Source organism: Centroberyx affinis, unplaced genomic scaffold, assembly GCF_046629955.1.
Source record: "Centroberyx affinis isolate AG114_WGS23_722 - 3 ecotype Tasmania unplaced genomic scaffold, CSIRO-AGI_Caff_v1 ptg003329l_1, whole genome shotgun sequence".
In the NCBI taxonomy this organism is placed as follows: domain Eukaryota; kingdom Metazoa; phylum Chordata; class Actinopteri; order Beryciformes; family Berycidae; genus Centroberyx; species Centroberyx affinis.
Window position 1 is genome coordinate 11,614 of NW_027281330.1, and position 19,102 is coordinate 30,715.

General features: G+C 42.4%; 1 protein-coding gene across 2 annotated transcripts; it reads left to right on the plus strand.

Moving 5' to 3' along the window:
* The first annotated feature begins 235 nt into the window (after window positions 1-235).
* Window positions 236-17,084, plus strand: LOC139660539 (NACHT, LRR and PYD domains-containing protein 3-like). 2 transcript variants are annotated; one of them, XM_071538714.1, is made up of 11 exons: window positions 236-278; window positions 1,656-1,756; window positions 5,597-5,882; window positions 7,344-7,451; window positions 8,366-10,223; window positions 10,336-10,509; window positions 11,842-12,015; window positions 13,809-13,982; window positions 14,492-14,665; window positions 14,742-14,788; window positions 15,578-17,084. In XM_071538714.1, exons 3-11 carry the CDS (start codon window positions 5,606-5,608, stop codon window positions 16,159-16,161), a joined length of 3,570 nt encoding a protein of 1,189 aa, XP_071394815.1. In that variant the 5' UTR covers window positions 236-278; window positions 1,656-1,756; window positions 5,597-5,605; the 3' UTR covers window positions 16,162-17,084. The 2 variants fall into 2 exon arrangements, with proteins under 2 accessions (XP_071394815.1, XP_071394816.1); XM_071538715.1 differs by lacking the exon at window positions 7,344-7,451.
* The last annotated feature ends 2,018 nt before the right edge of the window (window positions 17,085-19,102 follow it).

The window sequence follows — 19,102 nt, forward strand, 5'->3', positions numbered from 1 at the left end:
CTATCTTCTCTTATCTTACGCACACACACACCTCTCTCTCACACACACACATAGTGCCACATAGCTTGTGGTTGGCTAAGTGAAGAGAGTTGGCAGCCTTGAAGGAGGCGGCTGCCTTCCAGTCAATACTTTTGCAGAACCACTGCTCTGATTGGCTGGCAGTACTGGAGGGCCCGCCCCCTGCTTCTCCTCGGGTGTGTAGATCCAGAACTGATGAAAAAAAAAACAGGAAGCAAAACCTCTGTTCGACTTGATGTGGGTGTGAGTTCACCATGCAGGTAAGGATCCCACGAGGAAACATTAGATATGTTTGATAAATGAAGTATGGGGAATTGTATTGTGTTTGTACAATTGTATGACGGTGTATACGATGATGATGATGTTGGTGAAGTCTGTCAAGATGTGTATTTGATGCTCACAGACGTGAATATTCATTAGTTAATTGTACTCAATGAACATTTGACTTTGGGGCCAAAATGAACCTCCTCTTTTGGCCCCAAAGTCACATATTGGAAATGTTTTTACCTTTAGTGTTACCAGATAAAATCAACACCAGGTCATAAGTTAAGGTCTTTGCACACCAAGTCCGTATTTTTCGTATGCGTTTTTTTAATCCGTCATCCGATAAAAATCGTTACGCACAGAAACCTTGCACACTGAATCCGATACGTTTTATTATTCTATTTGTTGCGAAAATTCGCAATACGAGAGAAAACGGAGTCCAATTCCGCGATCCGATTGATCCTGAACAGCGGCTGGCAGTATGTCTAAGGGACACACACACACACACACACACACACACACACACACACACACACACACACACACACACACACACACACACACACACACACACACACACACACACACACACTTCATGATTTGGCTATCCAAATTGTGCCATCGGAAAAGTGCGCATAGGTGATCAGCCTTTCGACTGGATCCGCAGATATTCAGGGCACAGCCTCAAAACGCTGCAACATACAGACAAGATCATGGTCAGTCTGTTTATCACACTTTTCTGTCAGAGCTGATAGCATCAGTGTTTCGAGGCTGTGCCGGAGATCCCGGTAGATCCAGTCGTGCGTAATGGCTAATAACAACAGTACGGTTTCTCTGAGTGGTCAAACAACTCTCTAAAGGCTTTTGACGGATGCGAAAAAACGCAGAAAATCAAACCTGTTCCGAAAACTTGAATGACGGACGAAAGTTTCGGAGTCGGTGTGTAAACGTGATTGACACAACGTTAAGTCGTATTTATTTTTAAACGTGCGACAATTTCGGACGAAAAATACGGACTTGGTGTGCAAAAGCCTTTAGACTGTCGTCTTATTTCACTGGTGAGATATGAGTCTCAGAAGGCCTGACAGCTTAGATAAGCTTGACTGGCCTTTTCTCCACTAAAACACTGAGTGCACAAAACACTTTACCAATAGCCGACTGTTACAAAGTCCGTGTCTCATTTGAGTCTAGGGATTAAAATCCTTCTTACTTCATGTTAAAGTACAAAATGTTCACTTTTCACCAGTTTTTCCAACATTGAATTCCATAGTAAAGTTAGAGAGGAGGAAGTGCATTAAAAGTGTTCGCTCTGTTTTTTCACATGTAGTGATGAAGGATTTCTTTTTTTTTTTTTTTTTTTTTTGAAACCTCAGGAGGAATCAAAATGTCATCCATTCATGACAATGGTATTCCACCCTGAGATCCTGTTCAGCTGTAGTGAAGGACTGCTGTATCACACTTCCTAGAAAGACAGGTAAACTCCAGCATGTCCAAAGAGAAGAAATATATTCAAAATCTCTTCAATTCAACTATAACCTAAAGATGAAATATGTTGTGAAATGATTTACCAGTGACACATTTTAGAGAGTAAAAGGAATGAATATGTGCAGAAATTACAATTTTCTGTTATTGGAATTTCATATTTTATTTTCCATTCCACTTTGACAGAACAGAAAACTTTTGTGTGGGGTTATGGGTTATGTGTTTTTGTGGCTCATTTCTTACTTCCTTGTTACTGGCAGCAGGAAGCTGGAAACAGTTTCAACCAAGAAACGAAAAGAGAAAAATTTTACTAGTTCACAGAAATAAAGGAAATGAAAAGAGCTAAAAAAAGGGAACTGTAGACTGTGCTCTGGTGTTGATGAAGAAATGCATGTTTTTTCATGAGTAGAAGTACTATGTATTTGTAATGAAGGGACAGATATGATCACACAATAGACAAACAAACATTACTGTTTCAGGTATGACCTGTTCGGAGAGAGCTGGAGGGCACAAACATTCAGCGTTTGGTAGTTGCGTCACTGGAGTTAGGGAGAGGCAGCAGATTCCACAAGAAGAAATGTTTTCCAGTCTGTACACGCCCTTTAATTTCGTCAAGTGGTTGGTTCTGTGTAAATTATACAGAGGATTCCATACGACATTAAAGGATAAGGCTGGTGTTTTTTAATGCATTTCTTACCATCAACAAATCCTATGAAAATAACAAAATCTGCAATGAATTTGTTTTTGTTCAACATATTTCATCATCACCATGCACCGGGCCGGCCGACTTTTTCCTCAAACAATTTAATAAGCCGGCTGTAAACACTTTGTGATCTCAGGAAAGTAGTTCTGTAGCACAGAAAATAGTCCCCGGCGTAATGAAGAATTTGTTCCCATTTGAATTTGATTTGGTAATAACTACAACAGCCTGACTTTTCATGGTAACAGTTAGCGATTTTTAAAATGTAAACTATGTCTTTGTGAGCTGAATTTAAAGGTTTTAGCTTACAGTTGGAGCCAATGACTTCCTGGTCGACGGCTAAAAACGGAACGTGGGAAGTCAGAAAGTAACGGGAGGAGAGCAAATGCCTTGTTGATTTTGTTATTTTCATAGGATTTGTTGACGATAAGAAATGCATTAAAAACACCAGCGTTATCCTTTAAGAAACAATTCAATGTTTTTGCTCAACTTAACACAAATAAATTATTAAACTCAAATTCTCAGTTACTCTATGAATCTTGCATTAAACAGAGTTAAAGGATAAGGTATTTCTCCAGGAAATCTCCTTGGCTGCACCTTGCCCTCTTCTTTGCAGTTTCACCTCTCTTGGCCCCGTCTCCTGGCCGACTTCTGCTGATCGCCCCTCATCCTCACTGTCCTCAACTGTCTCTCCTTCCTCTTCATCTGCCTCTCCCTCACAGTCAATATTACTGGCAGAGGTGGAAAATAACTAAGTACATTTACTCGAATACTGTACTTAAGTACAATTTTGAGGTACTTGTACTTTACTTGAGTATTTCCATTTTATGCCACTTTATACTTCTACTCCACTACATTTCAGAGGGAAATATTGTACTTTTTACTCCACTACCTTTATTTGACAGCTTTAGTTACTAGTTACTTTGCAGATTCAGATTATTAATACAAAATATAATCAACTAATAAATTGTGATGTATTATTATAGATTACTGTAAGCTACCCAGCAGTATATAAAGTAGTGAAAATCACCACCTTTTCCAGCTGCAACATTAAAGTGATGCTTACACATTAATGCATCAATAATTATAATTCAATAATATAATATATACTGTATTATTCTGAAATGGGCCATTCTGCATAATGAGTACTTTTACTTTTGTTGGTTTAAGTACATTTTGATGCTAATACTTTTGTACTTTTACTTAAGTAACATTTTGAATGCAGGACTTTTACTTGTAACAGAGTATTTTTATACTGTGGTATTTCTACTTTTACTTAAGTAAAAGATCTGAGTACTTCCTCCTCCACTGATTACTGGATACACTGTTGTAAAATGCAACTTCAAGTCACAGCATGCAGTCATTTTATAGACTTCTGTAATTCTACGTTACTTTAAAGTAAAAAAAAAAAAAAAAAAAAAGAAGTCATAGTGTAGCTTTAAATTACTATGGTAAAATTGTTTAACATCATAATGCCACAGTTACATCAGTCTAATCTACTCTGTCTCTCACTGTAACCTACCTCATCAGCACTGCTGTAATAGAAATGCCAATCCCAATGCCAATCACAGGCCTGTCTCACAAGATAGTACCAACTTTCCAAGCCAGTAAAACCCCATGTCACATTGATCTGAACATCTATCCTTACAAAGAACCAGTACTCTGTAATGTTTGTGCCCTGTGATCATCACTTTGCCTCCTGCTGTGCAATGTTGGCTCAAGGAAGGACATTGCATCAAAGAACTTCTACTTCTTCTTAAACTTGCTGGCCTGGCCACTTTTGGTTCCCCTCTCCTCTCTCCTTCTCTTCATGTATGTGTCACGCAGGTTCCTCCATAATGTCTTGACTAAAGCAGCTAGGGAGAAAAAAGACAGTGTGTGAGTACCAAGAAAGGATAGCCTAATTTAAATATTGAAGCTGAAAGAAACATTCAGGATATCTTTCACAGAATCTCCATCAAAAAATAATTTGGGGCCACTCTACAACTTATCTTAGGAATACTGCTGCTAATAATAGGCGCCAACTTATTGAAATGATTGTGAGTGCTGTTAGTAACGCAACCAATGTCATCCCAGATATCAGGTTTATTCAACAACAATCCCGTTTTACGTATTTATTTCGATTATCCAGACAGAATTGTGGAAATTGAATACATACATATATTTTTGTGTCCTGTCCCGCCACTTTGAAATTTAACCAAAACAATTAAAATCATGATTCTGCTCGACCACATCATCTTGCTCGTCGCAGCCATATGCCTATCTCTACTGCAGTTACAAAAAGGCATGCTTCAGGCTCCACTATTGAGAACGCAACTCGTCTGCAGGATGTCACCGTCCGTCTCCTGTATTCCTGATGTTTTGCACTGTAGAAACATGGAAGCTGTGCGTACTAGCCAATCAGTTTGGAGTGCACAAAAGCACAGAGGCTTGTGTACCAATCTGGCAAGAGGCTGTGCAAGAGTTAATCAAGGTACCCACATTAGAAGAGGTGTGCGTAATTGTGCAGCGCTTTGAAAATGCGCACCTATCAGACCTTAGATCGGGCCCAAAAAACAAGCCCTCCCTAACCGAGCCCGTGCACCTTATGTCTGAGCCCGGCACAGAGCTGTCCCATTGGCTGCATTTATGGGCCCGAGCCCGGTTTAAAACCAAAATTTTCTTAGTAAATTGGCTGATTATAAGTAAAATAATTCTGAGTTGTTTGAATGACAAAAATCTGTTCAGAATTACGTGCGGGATCTTACTGAAAAGCCTACTGGTGCCGTAGGCAGTGAAAACCCGACACTTACATTTCAAATCATAACCTTTGATTGACTGGTGATAAAAACATGATTGACACAAGGAATTAACAATCAGACTTTGCGGATTACAGAGAAATTTGAATGACAGAAATCTGTTTAGGATTACGCACGGGATCTTAATGAATAGCGCAACGCGGAAGCGAAACTTGTTTCAGTTGGTTCAACAAACCCAAGCAGCCTTTGCGCATGTGAATTCCTACCCGACCCGGCCCCTACCCACAGGCCAGGCCAGGCTGGGCTGGTCTCAGGTTCTGCCTGAACCCGAGACCGGGTTTGGGGAAATTGCATAATTGTCCTTTGAGTTGAAAATATTGTCCAAATTCATCAGGGAGCAACGATGGCGACGGATAAAGAGAGGCTCTTGAAAACACTGGAGCATTTGGGAGACGAGGACTTTAAGAGCTTCAAGTGGTTCCTGCAGCAGGCCGACATCCTGGAAGGCGTCCCAGCCATCCCAAAGAGCCGACTGGAGAAGGCAGACAGGCAGGACACGGTGGATCAGATGGTGCAGACCTACAGTGAAAAGACTCTGGAGGTGACCAACAAGGTTTTAATGAAGATCGACAGGAATGATCTAGTGGAGAGTTTGTCAAACAGCAGCTCAGGACTCAAAGGTAAGTCATGGGAAGATAAAAAGTACAAGCATGTGAAAAATGGAAATGTCACAAATGACTCATTCATTTATAATTAAAAACTCATAACCAGAGGTGTGACAAAGTCAACTTTGCTTGAGTCCCAAGTCAGTCTCAAGTCTTGAGGCACAAGTCTCAAGTCTAAATGTAGATCACCAAGTCAAGTTCAAGTGAAGTCCATGTCATTAATGTCAAGTCTCAAGTCTAAATGTAGAACACCAAGTCAAGTCTGAACAAATCAGGAGTCACGTATCAATTTAAAGGCTTTTGAATGCAATATGGTTAAAAACAACATAATGATGGGGAAAAGAAGCGCAAATGTCTCTCCAGTGGAGCTAGTTACGGAGCCCCTCTGGGGTCACATGGTAGAAAAAAAAAACTTGTAAACTGTGCATACGGATTTCTAAACGGTACCCTCGGATTCACAATACGCACAGTTTACAAATCCATTCGCACAGATTCTGAATCCGAGGGCATGGTTTAGAAATCTGTACACACAGTTTACAAATCCGTACGCACAGATTTACACATCAAGTTTTTTTTCCTACCATGTGACCCCAGAGGGGCTCCGTAGCTAGAAGTGTTGGTGGCAGAGAAAACCCCAAAGAGCTGCAGAGAAGGGTTTTACCAGCATGTAAAAAGTCACTCTGGAACAACATAAATAACGTGAATGCAGTTAGGCACCACAAGCACGATTTAACGGAGGTAAAGAGCACTGGTATGATAGGAGGAGGTGAACCAAAATGCTTACCACAAATAAAGCCAAGTGTGCATTCTGCTACTCTGCCAATGAGTCGTAAATGGTGTATTTTTAAGTCAGCATACTCGTTTAAACTCTGCGATCTAATGACTGCATGTAGATGACTGTGTCACAATCTTAGACCAGTTCCAGAGACAGTTTCGGCAGAGCTATCCTATGCCCAAAATGATAAGACATGCTTTTCCTAGGTCTTAAATTCTGTGCGCAATCGTCAGGTGATAAATCACATCCACTGACGATTCCTCCCTCTCCCTCCCTCTTCCTCTCTCTCCCTCTCCCTTTATTTTGCGCCTCAGCCTTTTAATACCCACAAATGCATATGCAATTAGACAAAACCGCAAAAAACGGCAACCTTAGTAGATCTTAGTAGATCAGAAAACAAGGTTTTGGCACCCACAGTGTGAAACCTTTAGTAGATCCGGGCCTATGCAGCCCTAACCTAACCCTATTTCTAACATTAACCCCAACCCTAAGATTAACCCTAGCCCAGACATTGAGAGTATCACTTGATAGAAAGTATCAACATCAACTTCAGAGACTCAGATGAATACTAAACATAATGAATGTTCAGTGCTTCAGCATATATGTAAAGAGTTGTGGGATGCATGGTAGTTGTTGGCTGGTTGGCTTGTGTTAAAGTCCTTGTAATGTCCCCCCCCCCCCCCCCCCCCCCTCTCTCTCAGTGGATGTCAGTGATGTTGCAGAGACTTCAAAGAACAATGGAGCTTCCTCCATTCAACCACGGTCTGCTCCTCTTTCTCACCTTCCCACTGACAGCAGTCAGACTGAAGGTAAAGCTATTCTATTGCTCGCCCAGGCTGATGTTGGTTGTCTTGTCACTGCCCATTTTGTGTGGCTTTTAAAATGATGAAGGATTTAGTTAATCCTTTTCTTTTACTTGATGTCACAGCTCCTGGAAGCATCAATTTATTTGAGTAAAAGATGCAGAATTGGTTCAAATCACTGAACTGGCTGGACAATCTTGCTTGAGAAAGTGAATCAGTAATGCTCTGCTCCTCCTTTAAAGTGATGTTAAACTTTGCTAGTACCTTGGGTTGGGTTAGGGTCAGATATTCCATTACAAGTGTGGCAGCTAATTAATTACGGTTTGCTTTCCTTTAAATTTTTAACCCTTTATTTTCCAGGGAAAGATCTTTTGATGAGTCACATGGTCTTTGATGCACCCCAGCTTCACCATCACACATTTACATATTTACACCCTGGGAGCTGCCCAGTACAACCAAGGGTATCTCACCAATAGTTGTTATTTTAGGGTGATATCATGGCCAGGAAGCTACACAACCCAAGCTACTACCAAAGTTCAAGAGACCATTAACAACCTTTAACAACTTCAGTGCCTTGCTCAACATACCCTTGAGTAAGGCACTGAACCCCCAACTGCTCCAGTGAAGCTTCTCAGTAGCATCAGTGAGCAAAACCGTTCCCTGGAAAATAGAGGGTGAAAAAACTTTGCCATCCTTTTTTGTTATTTCAAAGGAAAGGATGTATTGATGTTGACAGTCAGAACAAGTTTGTTATTCTCAGAGCACCAGTTTTTAGCAAGAAAGCACTGACCTTCAAATGGGTTTTAATTTGTCTCATAAGCATCTGTTCAGTGCTGCTAGCCATGGAAGAGGTTTCCGACGGACACACAGCCTAATACTTTTAGTTTTAATTTTGGCTTTATGGACTTTGTTCTACACAGATTTGCTGGTGCGAACAACAGAGCCTCCACAACTCATCACATGGTACCAACAAAATCTCCAACCTAACCTCCAGGACAAGTTTACGTGCGCACAAGAAGGATGGTTAGAGAGGAAGGATAAGAAACTTCTGAATGATATCTACACAGAGCTCTACATCACAGACGGGGGTGACATACACATCAACAGCCAGCATGAGGTCATGCAGATTGAGATGCCATCAAGAAAGCCAGCGGAAACAGAGAAACCAATTAAACCCAGTGACATCTTCAAACACCCTTCTGGAAAACATACATCCATAAGAACAGTGCTGACCAATGGGATTGCAGGAATAGGCAAAACATTCCTTGTGCACAAGTTCATCCTGGATTGGGCTGAAAGAAGAAGCAATCAAGATGTGCATCTCATATTCCCCTTCACCTTCCGCCAGCTGAATTTACTGAAGGGAGAAAGGTTTCGCTTTGCAGAGCTAATTCACAACTGTATCTGGGAAACCACAGATATCGAGGAGGAGGCTCTTAATTACATCTTCAAAAAATTACAGAAATCAGGAAAGTCCAACTATGAGAAGAGTAAATTCAAACTCCTATTTGTGTTGGACGGACTGGATGAGAGCCGCCTTCAACTAGACTTCACTGCCAATGAAAAGTGCTCAATTGATGTGACAAAGTCAACTGGAATAGAAGTACTGCTGACAAACCTCATCAAGGGGAAACTGCTTCCCTCTGCTCGCCTCTGGATAACCACACGACCTGCAGCAGCCAGTCAGATCCCTGGAGACTTTGTTGACATAGTGACAGAGGTGAGAGGCTTCACTGACCCACAGAAGGAGGAGTACTTCAGGAAGAGATTCAAAGATGAGAAGCAGGCAGCAAGCAGAATCATCTCCCACATCAAGACTTCACGAAGCCTCCACATCATGTGCCACATCCCAGTATTCTGTTGGGTCACTGCTACAGTTCTGGACTATGTGTTGAAAACCAGTGAGAGAGAAGACCTGCCCAAGACCTTGACTGAGATGTACACAAAATTCTTGGTGTTTCAGATCGATCAGACGAAAAAGAAGTATGGCGCAAAGAACAGCATTCAGTACATTCAGTCACTTGCAAAACTGGCTTTTCACCAGCTGGAGAAAAGCAACCTGATCTTCTATGAGGAGGACCTAAAAAAAAGTAGCATTACTTTCAGTGAAGCGTCAGTGTACTCAGGAGTGTTTACACAGATCTTTATAGAGCAGGATGGGCCGAAGGACAAGGACAAGAATAAGCTGTTCAGCTTTGTCCATCTGAGCATTCAGGAGTTTCTGGCTGCTGTTTATGTGGTCTTGTCACTCATTAACAGCAACAAGAATGTGATGGCTGAACCACAGCTAACTTCAGCACTTTTCAGCAGAACATCTGCAACAAAGGTCCATAAAATTGCTATTGACAAAGCCTTAAACAGTCCAAATGGACACTTGGACTTGTTCCTCCGATTCCTCCTGGGGCTTTCACTGCAGACTAATCAGGATCTCCTACGAGGCCTGCTGAAACAGACACGAAGTAGCTCACAGACCAATGAGGAAACAATCCAGTACATCAAGGAGAAGATCAGGCAGAATCCCTCTCCAGAGAGAAGCATCAATCTGTTTCACTGTCTGAATGAGCTGAATGACCATTCTCTAGTGGAGGAGATCCAACAGCACCTGAGATCAGGAAGTCTCTCAAGAGCCAGACTCTCCCCTGCTCAGTGGTCGGCTCTGGCCTTCATCTTACTGTCATCAGAAAAAGAGCTGGACGTGTTTGACCTGAGGAAATACTCTGCTTCAGAGGAGGCTCTTCTGAGGCTGCTGCCAGTGGTCAAAGCCTCCAGTAAATCTCTGTAGGTAGATAGATAACTGGATATATTAACTCTATCCAATGTGATGTGAGTACAAAATGGAAAACATTATTAACATTATTTTTGTTTGTCTTCATCACTAATTCTTGTTCAGGCTGTGTGGCTGTAATCTGTCAGAGAGAGGCTGTGAAGCTCTGGCCTCAGTTCTCAGATCCAAGTCCTCTAGTCTGAGAGAGCTGGACCTGAGCTACAACAACCTGCAGGATTCAGGAGTGAACCTGCTCTCTGCTGGACTGAGGAGTCCACACTGTAGACTGGAAACTCTCAGGTCAGGATTCCTGAATGTACAATAATAATAGTAATAACTTTATTTATATAGCACCTTTAAAAACAGAGTTTACAAAGTGCTTTGACAGACAAAATGAAAGCAGAATACTCAAATTATAAATTTAAAAGGCAATAAAACAATAATAAGCAGGGATTAAATTCTTAGGACAGAGGTGGAAAAGAGCAAACATTCAAGTAAACAGTGGTATAATCGTAGGATGAAAACCAAAATAAATAAAATAATAGAATACAAGTAAGATCAAATTAAGATAGAGTTGAGATAAAAGACGTAAAAAGACAATAGAAAGACGATAAAAAGATGATAAAAAGCTGACGACGGCAGGTCGTTCCAGAGCCGAGGGGAAAACCCTGATGGAAAAAGCACGGTCACCTTTAGTTTTAAGTCTAGACTTTGGAACAGCCAGAAGGGCCCACCTAAGGATCTAAGGCTGCGCACCGGCTCATATGAGGTCAACATATCTGTTATGTAGCTTGGAGCCAGACCCAAACATGCTTTAAAAGTGATCAGTAAAATCTTAAAATTGATTCTAAACCGAACAGGGAGCCAATGGAGAGTAGCCAGGATTGGGGTGATGTGATGTCGTGTGTTAGAACAGTAAGAAGCCGAGCTGCTGCGTTCTGAACTAGTTGGAGGCAAGAGAGTGACTTTTGGTTGATGCCAGAAAGGAGGGAGTTACAGTAGTCTAGTCGTGAGAAGATTAGGGCGTGGATTACTTTTTCCAGGTCGCTGTGTGATAGTATTGGTTTCATTCTGGAGATGGTTCTCAGTTGAAGGAAGCAGGACTGGACATTTTTTTTTAAATTGTGGTTCGAAGTTTAGGTCAGAGTCAAATAGTAATAGTTTCTGGCAACGGGCTTCACATTTGTGGACGGCGGACCAAGGCCACTCTCAATATGACTGATAGAATTTGTGGGGCTGAACAATATGATTTCTGATTTTGAGTTATTGAGCTGAAGACAATTCTGTGCCATCCAACAGTTGATATCATTGAGGCAATCTACAACAGCAGCTAGGCTGTTTGGGTCACCAGGTCTCAGAGGAAGGTATATCTGTGTGTCGTCATTTATACTAAAATGAAATCCATAGAGTGCAGCCACAACACATTTGGTGAGTCAAGAAATTACCAAAAAATCTGTATAGGTTACACTGCTAGTATGTGTCAGGTGGATACAGAAATTAATGACCTGAAAATATGCAAGAAAAAACATTTTCATATCTCTGTTGATGACATATATTAAAGTAATGTTTTTACATAGGAGAAAATAGAAACATTTTGAAAGTTGTTTGTCTTCATCACTAATTCTTCTTCAGGCTGAGTGGCTGTAAGCTGTCAGAGAGAAGCTGTGAAGCTCTGGCCTCAGTTCTCAGCTCCCAGTCCTCCAGTCTGAGAGAGCTGGACCTGAGCTACAACGACCTGCAGGATTCAGGAGGGAACCTGCTCTCTGCTGGACTGGAGAGTCCACACTGTAGACTGGAAACTCTCAGGTCAGGATTCCTCAACCTGGTCACCATTTAAATCCTGCTTTACTTACAGGGTTGCAGTTTTTAACATCATAGCAGATAGTGATAATCTAACATGTAATTTGTTTTAAACGATGAAGTTTACACTGAGAGCTTGGCTCTCTCTTCCACCTGTGTAGAAAAGCAGACAAAGGTAATTCTCAGTAATAAGCTTTAAATAAACTACACATCAATGGAAGAAAACTCTGCAATCCGGTTTCAAGGTGTCTCACTCTACTGAGACTGCACTCCTTGCTGTCACAGAGGCCCTGCATACTGCCAGGTCTTCATCCCTCTCCTCTGTCCTGGTCCTCCTTGACTTGTCTGCTGCTTTTGATACAGTTGACCACCAAATCCTTCTCTCCATCTGATCTGAACTGGGAATCACTGGATCTGCACACTCCTGGTTCGCATCCTATTTGACTAACCGCTCATACCAGGTCTCATGGAGGGGATCTCTGTCCAGACCCTGCACTCTTAACACCGGTGTCCCTCAGGGCCCATGCTATTCTCTCTCTTTACTAAATCCCTCAGCCATGTGATCTCCTCTCACGGCTTCTCCTATCACCTGTTACGCTGACGACACTCAACTCTACCTCTCCTTCCCCCCCTCAGATACACAAATTGATGGGCACTCTCTGCATGTCTTAAAGACATCAGTGCTTGAATGTCTGTGCACCACCTCAAGCTCAATCTTGAAAAGACGGAGCTACTCTTTCTCCCAGGGAATGATTGCCCTCTCACAGACCTTCATCACCATTGACAACACCACTGTTGCCCTCTCAGACTGCCATGAACCTCGGGGTGATCCTGGACAACCTGCTGTCCTGCTCTGCTTACACTGCAGCGACAACCCGCTCCTGTAGGTTCTCCCTCTATAACATCCCCAAAATCCGTTCCTTACGAGGGAAGCGGCACAACTCCTGGTCCAGGCTCTTGTTATCTCCCGCCTGGACTACTGCAACACTCTTCTGGCTGGGCGACCCTCTGCCATCAGACCTTTACAGCACATTCAGAACACTGCAGCCCATCTGGTGTTCAACCAACCAAAATTCTCTCACGTCACTCCCCTCTTCCGGTCACTTCACTGGCTTCCCATCTCTGCACGCATGAAATTCAAGACACTGGTACTCGCCTACAGAGCAGTACACCAGACTGCCCCTCCCTATCGGCAATCTCTGGTCAGGTTCCAAATCCCGCCTCGTTCCCTCCACTCTTCCACCCTTGCAGGTCACCTCACCCCTCCATCGCTACCTGGGCTCAGAAGTCGCTCATCCTGATCGCGACTCTTCTCATCGGCGCCACAATGGTGGACAACACAGTTAATTCAAATGCTTTATGTATTTACCTGCAACTGCTTTCTTTCAGTCCAGTTGTAGCGCACTGCGCATGTGCGAGACTCATTCACGTGATGAAAGATTGGAAGCGCTTGATTGTAAAGCCAGGACTGCCTTCCATTGTAGACAAACACCATCAAAGTACAGCTAAACCTAATGCAAGTCTATCTAAATGATAGAATGAATACGAATGACAAAGGCAGCTGAGGATGTCATAAAATGGCCACCGTAGTTTGGGTGTGATAAAGGTCTACAATGGTAAAATATTTAACAAAGGAATAAGGGGATCATAAAGGATTCATATTGTTTGGAAGGAATTATTAAGTAATCAACATTGATAAAATCTTATCATTTCCCAATCCTAATTATGTCAGATTGAATCGAAGCTCAAGCAAACATTATTAAAGTTCTTGTTTGTCTTCATCATTAATTCTTCTTCAGGCTGAGTGTCTGTCATCTGTCAGAGAGAAGCTGTGAAGCTCTGGCCTCAGTTCTCAGCTCCCAGTCCTCCAGTCTGAGAGAGCTGGACCTGAGTAACAACGACCTGCAGGATTCAGGATTGAAGCTGCTCTCTGCTGGACTGGAGAGTCCACACTGTAGACTGGAAACTCTCAGGTCAGGATTCCTCAACCTGGTCAACACATCACCATTTAAATCCTGCTTTACTTACAGGGTGACATCAGTGAATAGATTCCTAACTTGTAGAGCATTTTCTCTGTTAGGATTGTGGTAACAACCTTTCACACTACTTTCTGTCCCCTATGAACTGTTTTCTGCTTTCTATCAGTACATTTCATTATTTCCCCCGTGCTGTCTCTGTTGCTGAGACCTAAAATAGCAAAAATTATTTCTAAGATTCTGTAGAAAAACTGATCCAAGAATTGCCAAACTGACCAAATGAAAGCACAGACCGTTGCAGTTTTTACCAAGATATCATACATAACATCAAAGCAGACAGTGATGATCTAACATGTAACTTGAGAGAGCTTGGTTCTCTCTTCCAGAAAACACCTGTGTACAAAACCAGGCAAAAGCAATTCTCAGTAATAAAGTTTAAATAATCAATGGAAGAAAACTTAACAGTGTGTGTGTGTGCGTGCGTGTGTGTGTGTGTGTATGTGCAGGCTGACAGGCTGTCTGCTCACAGAGGAAAGCTGTGTTTTTCTGGCCTCAGCTCTGAGCTCCAACCCCTCCCATCTGAGAGAGTTGGACCTGAGCTACAATCATCCAGGAGCCTCAGGAGTGAAGCTGCTCTCTGCTGGACTGGAGGATCCACACTGGAGACTGGACTCTCTCAGGTACGGAGAGGCAACGTCTGCTAGAAGGCTGAGAGGGAAAGAGAATCTGCTGATCTGACTTTGTTTATTCCCCCAGTATGGACCATGGTGGAGTCCAGTGGTTGAAACCAGGTCTGAGGAAGTGTAAGTGTGTATTTAGTTTGATTCATTCACTATTTAGATAGAAAGTCTATTTACACAGCAGTATGTATATGTATGTGCATGGATGTGTATGTATCTATATTATCATATTAGCCATCTATTCGCAGGATATCTCAAAAAGTTGGTTAGGAAGAACTACTTAACTTTTCATGCCAATTGGCCAAAAGGGGGTGTGGTGGTGGGCATGGCATATCACCAAAAGGTGCATAACTGATTCACATAACACTACAAAATTTTGATTTCATGCTTGTCACAGGGCAAGGAGCAACCGATTAACTTTTTACATGGATTGGCCAAAAGGGGGTGTCTCCTATCACCAAAAGGTGCATGACTTATGAACAAATTCAAGCATCACTACTAAATTTAATTTACAGCCTTGTCACAGGGCAAGGAGCAACTGATTAGCTTTTCACGCGGATTGGACAAAAGGGTTAGTCGTGGTGGGCATGGTCTTCCACAAAAAGCATTTCAGAACAGATTCACATAATATTACAACTTTGACACAAGGTTGTGCGGGGAAGAACCACTGGCCTTCTTACGGTTTTTGTAATGTCTCTGGGTGAAGCCTTAATGCGGGGTGTTGTCAGACATGGCGGAGGTCTGTGCTCTACTGACCACATTTTCTAGTTTAATAATTATATAAATTGATATAATTATTATTCACAAAACTGAAACTGTTAAATAATTAACAGTCTAGTTGGTAATTAATCAACAAATAATAAACACAACAGGTGTATTATATCAGAAACTGATGCTGTATTGTGTCTTCAGATGCCTGTGAACTCACACTGGACCCAGACACAGCACACAGAAACCTCCTCCTGTCTGAAGACAACAGAAAGGCGACATGGGTGAGAGAGCAGCAGCCGTATCCCGATCACCCAGAGAGATTTGACCGCTGGCATCAGCTGCTGTGTAGGAACGATCTGACCGGTCGCTGTTACTGGGAGGTGGAGTGGAACGGAGGGGTTTATACAGGAGTGAGCTACAGAGGCATCAGACGGAGAGGACAGGGTGATGACTGCAGTCTTGGAGGGAATGAAAAGTCCTGGAGTCTGTACTGCTCTGCTGTTTGTTACTCTGCCCTTCACAATAACAGAGAAGCACGCATACAAACCCCCCGCTACTCTGGCTCTAACAGAGTAGCGGTGTATCTGGACTGGCCTGCTGGCACTCTGTCCTTCTACACAGTCTCCTCTGACACACTGATCCACATCCACACCTTCCACTCCACATTCACTGAACCCCTCTATCCTGCGTTTAGGGTTGAGTTTAAGTTGGACGCCTCAGTGTCTCTGTGTCAGATGGAGAAGGGAGAGAGAGAGAAACACACTGCGACCAAAGACAGCTGCTGAATGATAGCTCACTCTGTACAGGATCACACACACACACACATACACACATCATATTGTGAGAATATTATTGTTTGTATTGTTTTTATGCTTCCATGCCGGAGGCATTATGTTTTCGGGTTGTCCGTCCGTCCATCCGTCCGTCTACTCAGGAACGCCTTGAGGGAATTTCTTCAAATTTGGCACAAACGTCCACTTGGACTCAAGGATGAACTGATTAGATTTTGGTGGTCAAAGTTCAAAAGTCAAGGTCACTGTGACCTCACAAAAGACGTTTTTGGCCATAACTCAAGAATTCATACACTAATTATGACAACATTTCACACAAATGTCTAATAGGATAAAATGATGAAGTGATGACATTTTATATCCAAAAGTTCAAAGGTCAACTTCACTGTGACATCATAATGTGTTGCTTACCACTGTAGCTGAGAAAACGATCTTGGGTCATTCTACAAAAACGGTGGAAGTGCTGTCACTTACTTTTGCAGACACCAAAATCCTTTAAGTTGACCTAATAATCACATTAATTATATATGACTATATAAAGACTGTCTTTGCAATGATAAAACAAAGTTTATTGGCGGAGGCATACAACCACAAGGTGGTTATTTCTAGTTATTTTTTAGTTGTTTTACTGTAAAGACCACAATCAATCAATGACTGTCAACATAATGTATTTTATATTCAGGGAAACTGACCAGTTTTAAACCTGACTCAGGTACTAGAATGTGAATATTTATTTGGAAAATGAAATGAATAAAATATGAAACCAGACAGAAAGCTTAACCTAGCTTAACATTTTTGTGTTTACCAGAATTAAAGGTTAAGCATTGTTTTATCTTCTTTTCAAACAAGTTTTGTGATAACCATTTTTTTTTCACTTTAAAATGTAATTATTGTCCTAAAATAAACCAGTACATGACTCTGTTGTTGTCTATGTTGTAGGAATTTTAAGAGCTCTGTGAGAGTACAGCCCCTGATGTGTAGCGGTCGGAGGAGGTAGAGAAAAGGTGGATAAGGTGTTAGAGGGAGGAGGAGGAGGGGTGGAGGAGGAGAGAGGAGGGGTGGAGGTAGAGGAGGAGGTGATGGAGGAGGAGGGAGGAGGGGTGGAGGAGGAGAGAGGAGGGGTGGAGGTAGAGGAGGAGGTGATGGAAGAGGAGGGGTGGAGGAGGAGAGAGGAGGGGTGGTGGAGGAGGAGGGGTGAAGGAGGAGAGAGGAGGGGTGGAGGTAGAGGAGGAGGTGATGGAGGAGGAGAGAGGAGGTGATGGAGGAGGAGGTGATGGAAGAGGAGGGGTGGAGGAGGAGAGAGGAGGGGTGGTGGTGGAGGAGGAGGAGGGGTGAAGGAGAAGAGAGGAGGGGTGGAGGAGGAGAGAGGCGGGGTGGAGGAGGAGGAGTAGGGGTGGAGGAGGAGAGAGGAGGGGTTGGAGGAGGAGGAGGTGATGGAGGAGGAGGAGGGGTGGAGAGAGGAGGAAGAGGTGATGGAGTAGGTGATGGAGGGAGGAGGAGGAGGATTAGGGGTGGAGGAGGGGTGGAGATGATGGAGGAGGAGGAGGAGGTGATGGAGGAGGAGGAGGAGGTGATGGAGGAGGAGGAGGGTCGCTCCAGGCTGAACAGGGTCACAGCTGTAAACAAACTGGACAGCTGCTGCTTCATTTCTCTCTCTATCTGACAGATTTACAGCACATGCAAACACATTCAGACAGATTTACAAATTCAAATCAAACTAAATTTAAAGCGCACTTATAAAACGTATCGAGGATAGCAGGAAGCGTCCTGGACTTGTTTCTAAAGGGCAAAAAAATAAATAAATAATGACAACCTCACAGTACATGAATCAAACACTTAGAGTAGAGTAGCTGAGTTTTTTCATTCCTCAGAACTTGTTTCCTCACATTTGCACATTATGTATATTGATTACATTTTATCTCATTGCTTTATTGTTTTATAGTCTTTCACTGTTTTTATATATGGTAAATTCTTCCCAAATTTACAAAAAAAGAAATTATAAATAGAAACATCCCAGAGCAGGAACAGATGTGTTACAATGGGATTACAGGAGAGATGGTTTCCAAAAATCTCTAAAGGAGTTTTCTATGTAAACAAGGAGGATTTGTTTTCATAATTTCACTCATACAGACAGAGAGTATTTTGTTACACCCCAATGACTACCGTATTTCCTCTAATATTGGCCCGGGCCTTTATTTACCTCAACTGCAGAGGGTGCCAGGCCTTTATTGGAAGCAGGCTTATATTAGAAACAGGCCTTTATTTCGAATTCCTTCTGTTTGATAAGTATATTTGTTCATATTTTAGTACGAAGCGTCCTTGTTTTCTGATCTGTTTCTGTTGGGGTTCGTTAGGTATCCGTTTGTTACTGCGATGCATTACCGATAATTACGGTAATCGACGACGGCACGCTCCAGAGACTTCCGCCGGCCGAGCCGTCTTGAGGCATACTGCCATCTTGTGGCACTTGTACGTTACTACAAACTACAGTTACATTATATAACAGGCACCAGGAGTTTACCGGTATCCACCGTTGTTTTTTCCTTTGTTTTTTTCCCCGGCCTGTATTTGGGGCCGGCCTTTATTTGTTTGTGTCGACCACGGCCCCGGACATTATCGGAGACCCAGCTTTTATTTGACCACCGGCTACTATTAGAGGAAATACAGTATGTTGAATAAATTGATTTCCTTCAATGCCGCTCAGAAAATCTTAATTTTTAATGTTTACAAGGCTATAATGTTTACATCTTACATCAACATTTTTTATTTTATTTTTTATTATTATTATTATTTTTTTGTCCCCTTTTCCCTTCACCCTTTGAGAGGTCCTTTTGTCCTCTCGCTAGGCCATCATTGTAAATAAGAATTTGTTCTTAATTGACCTGCCTGGTTAAATAAAGGTAAAAAAAAAAATTATAAATCTTGGACAAGAAGC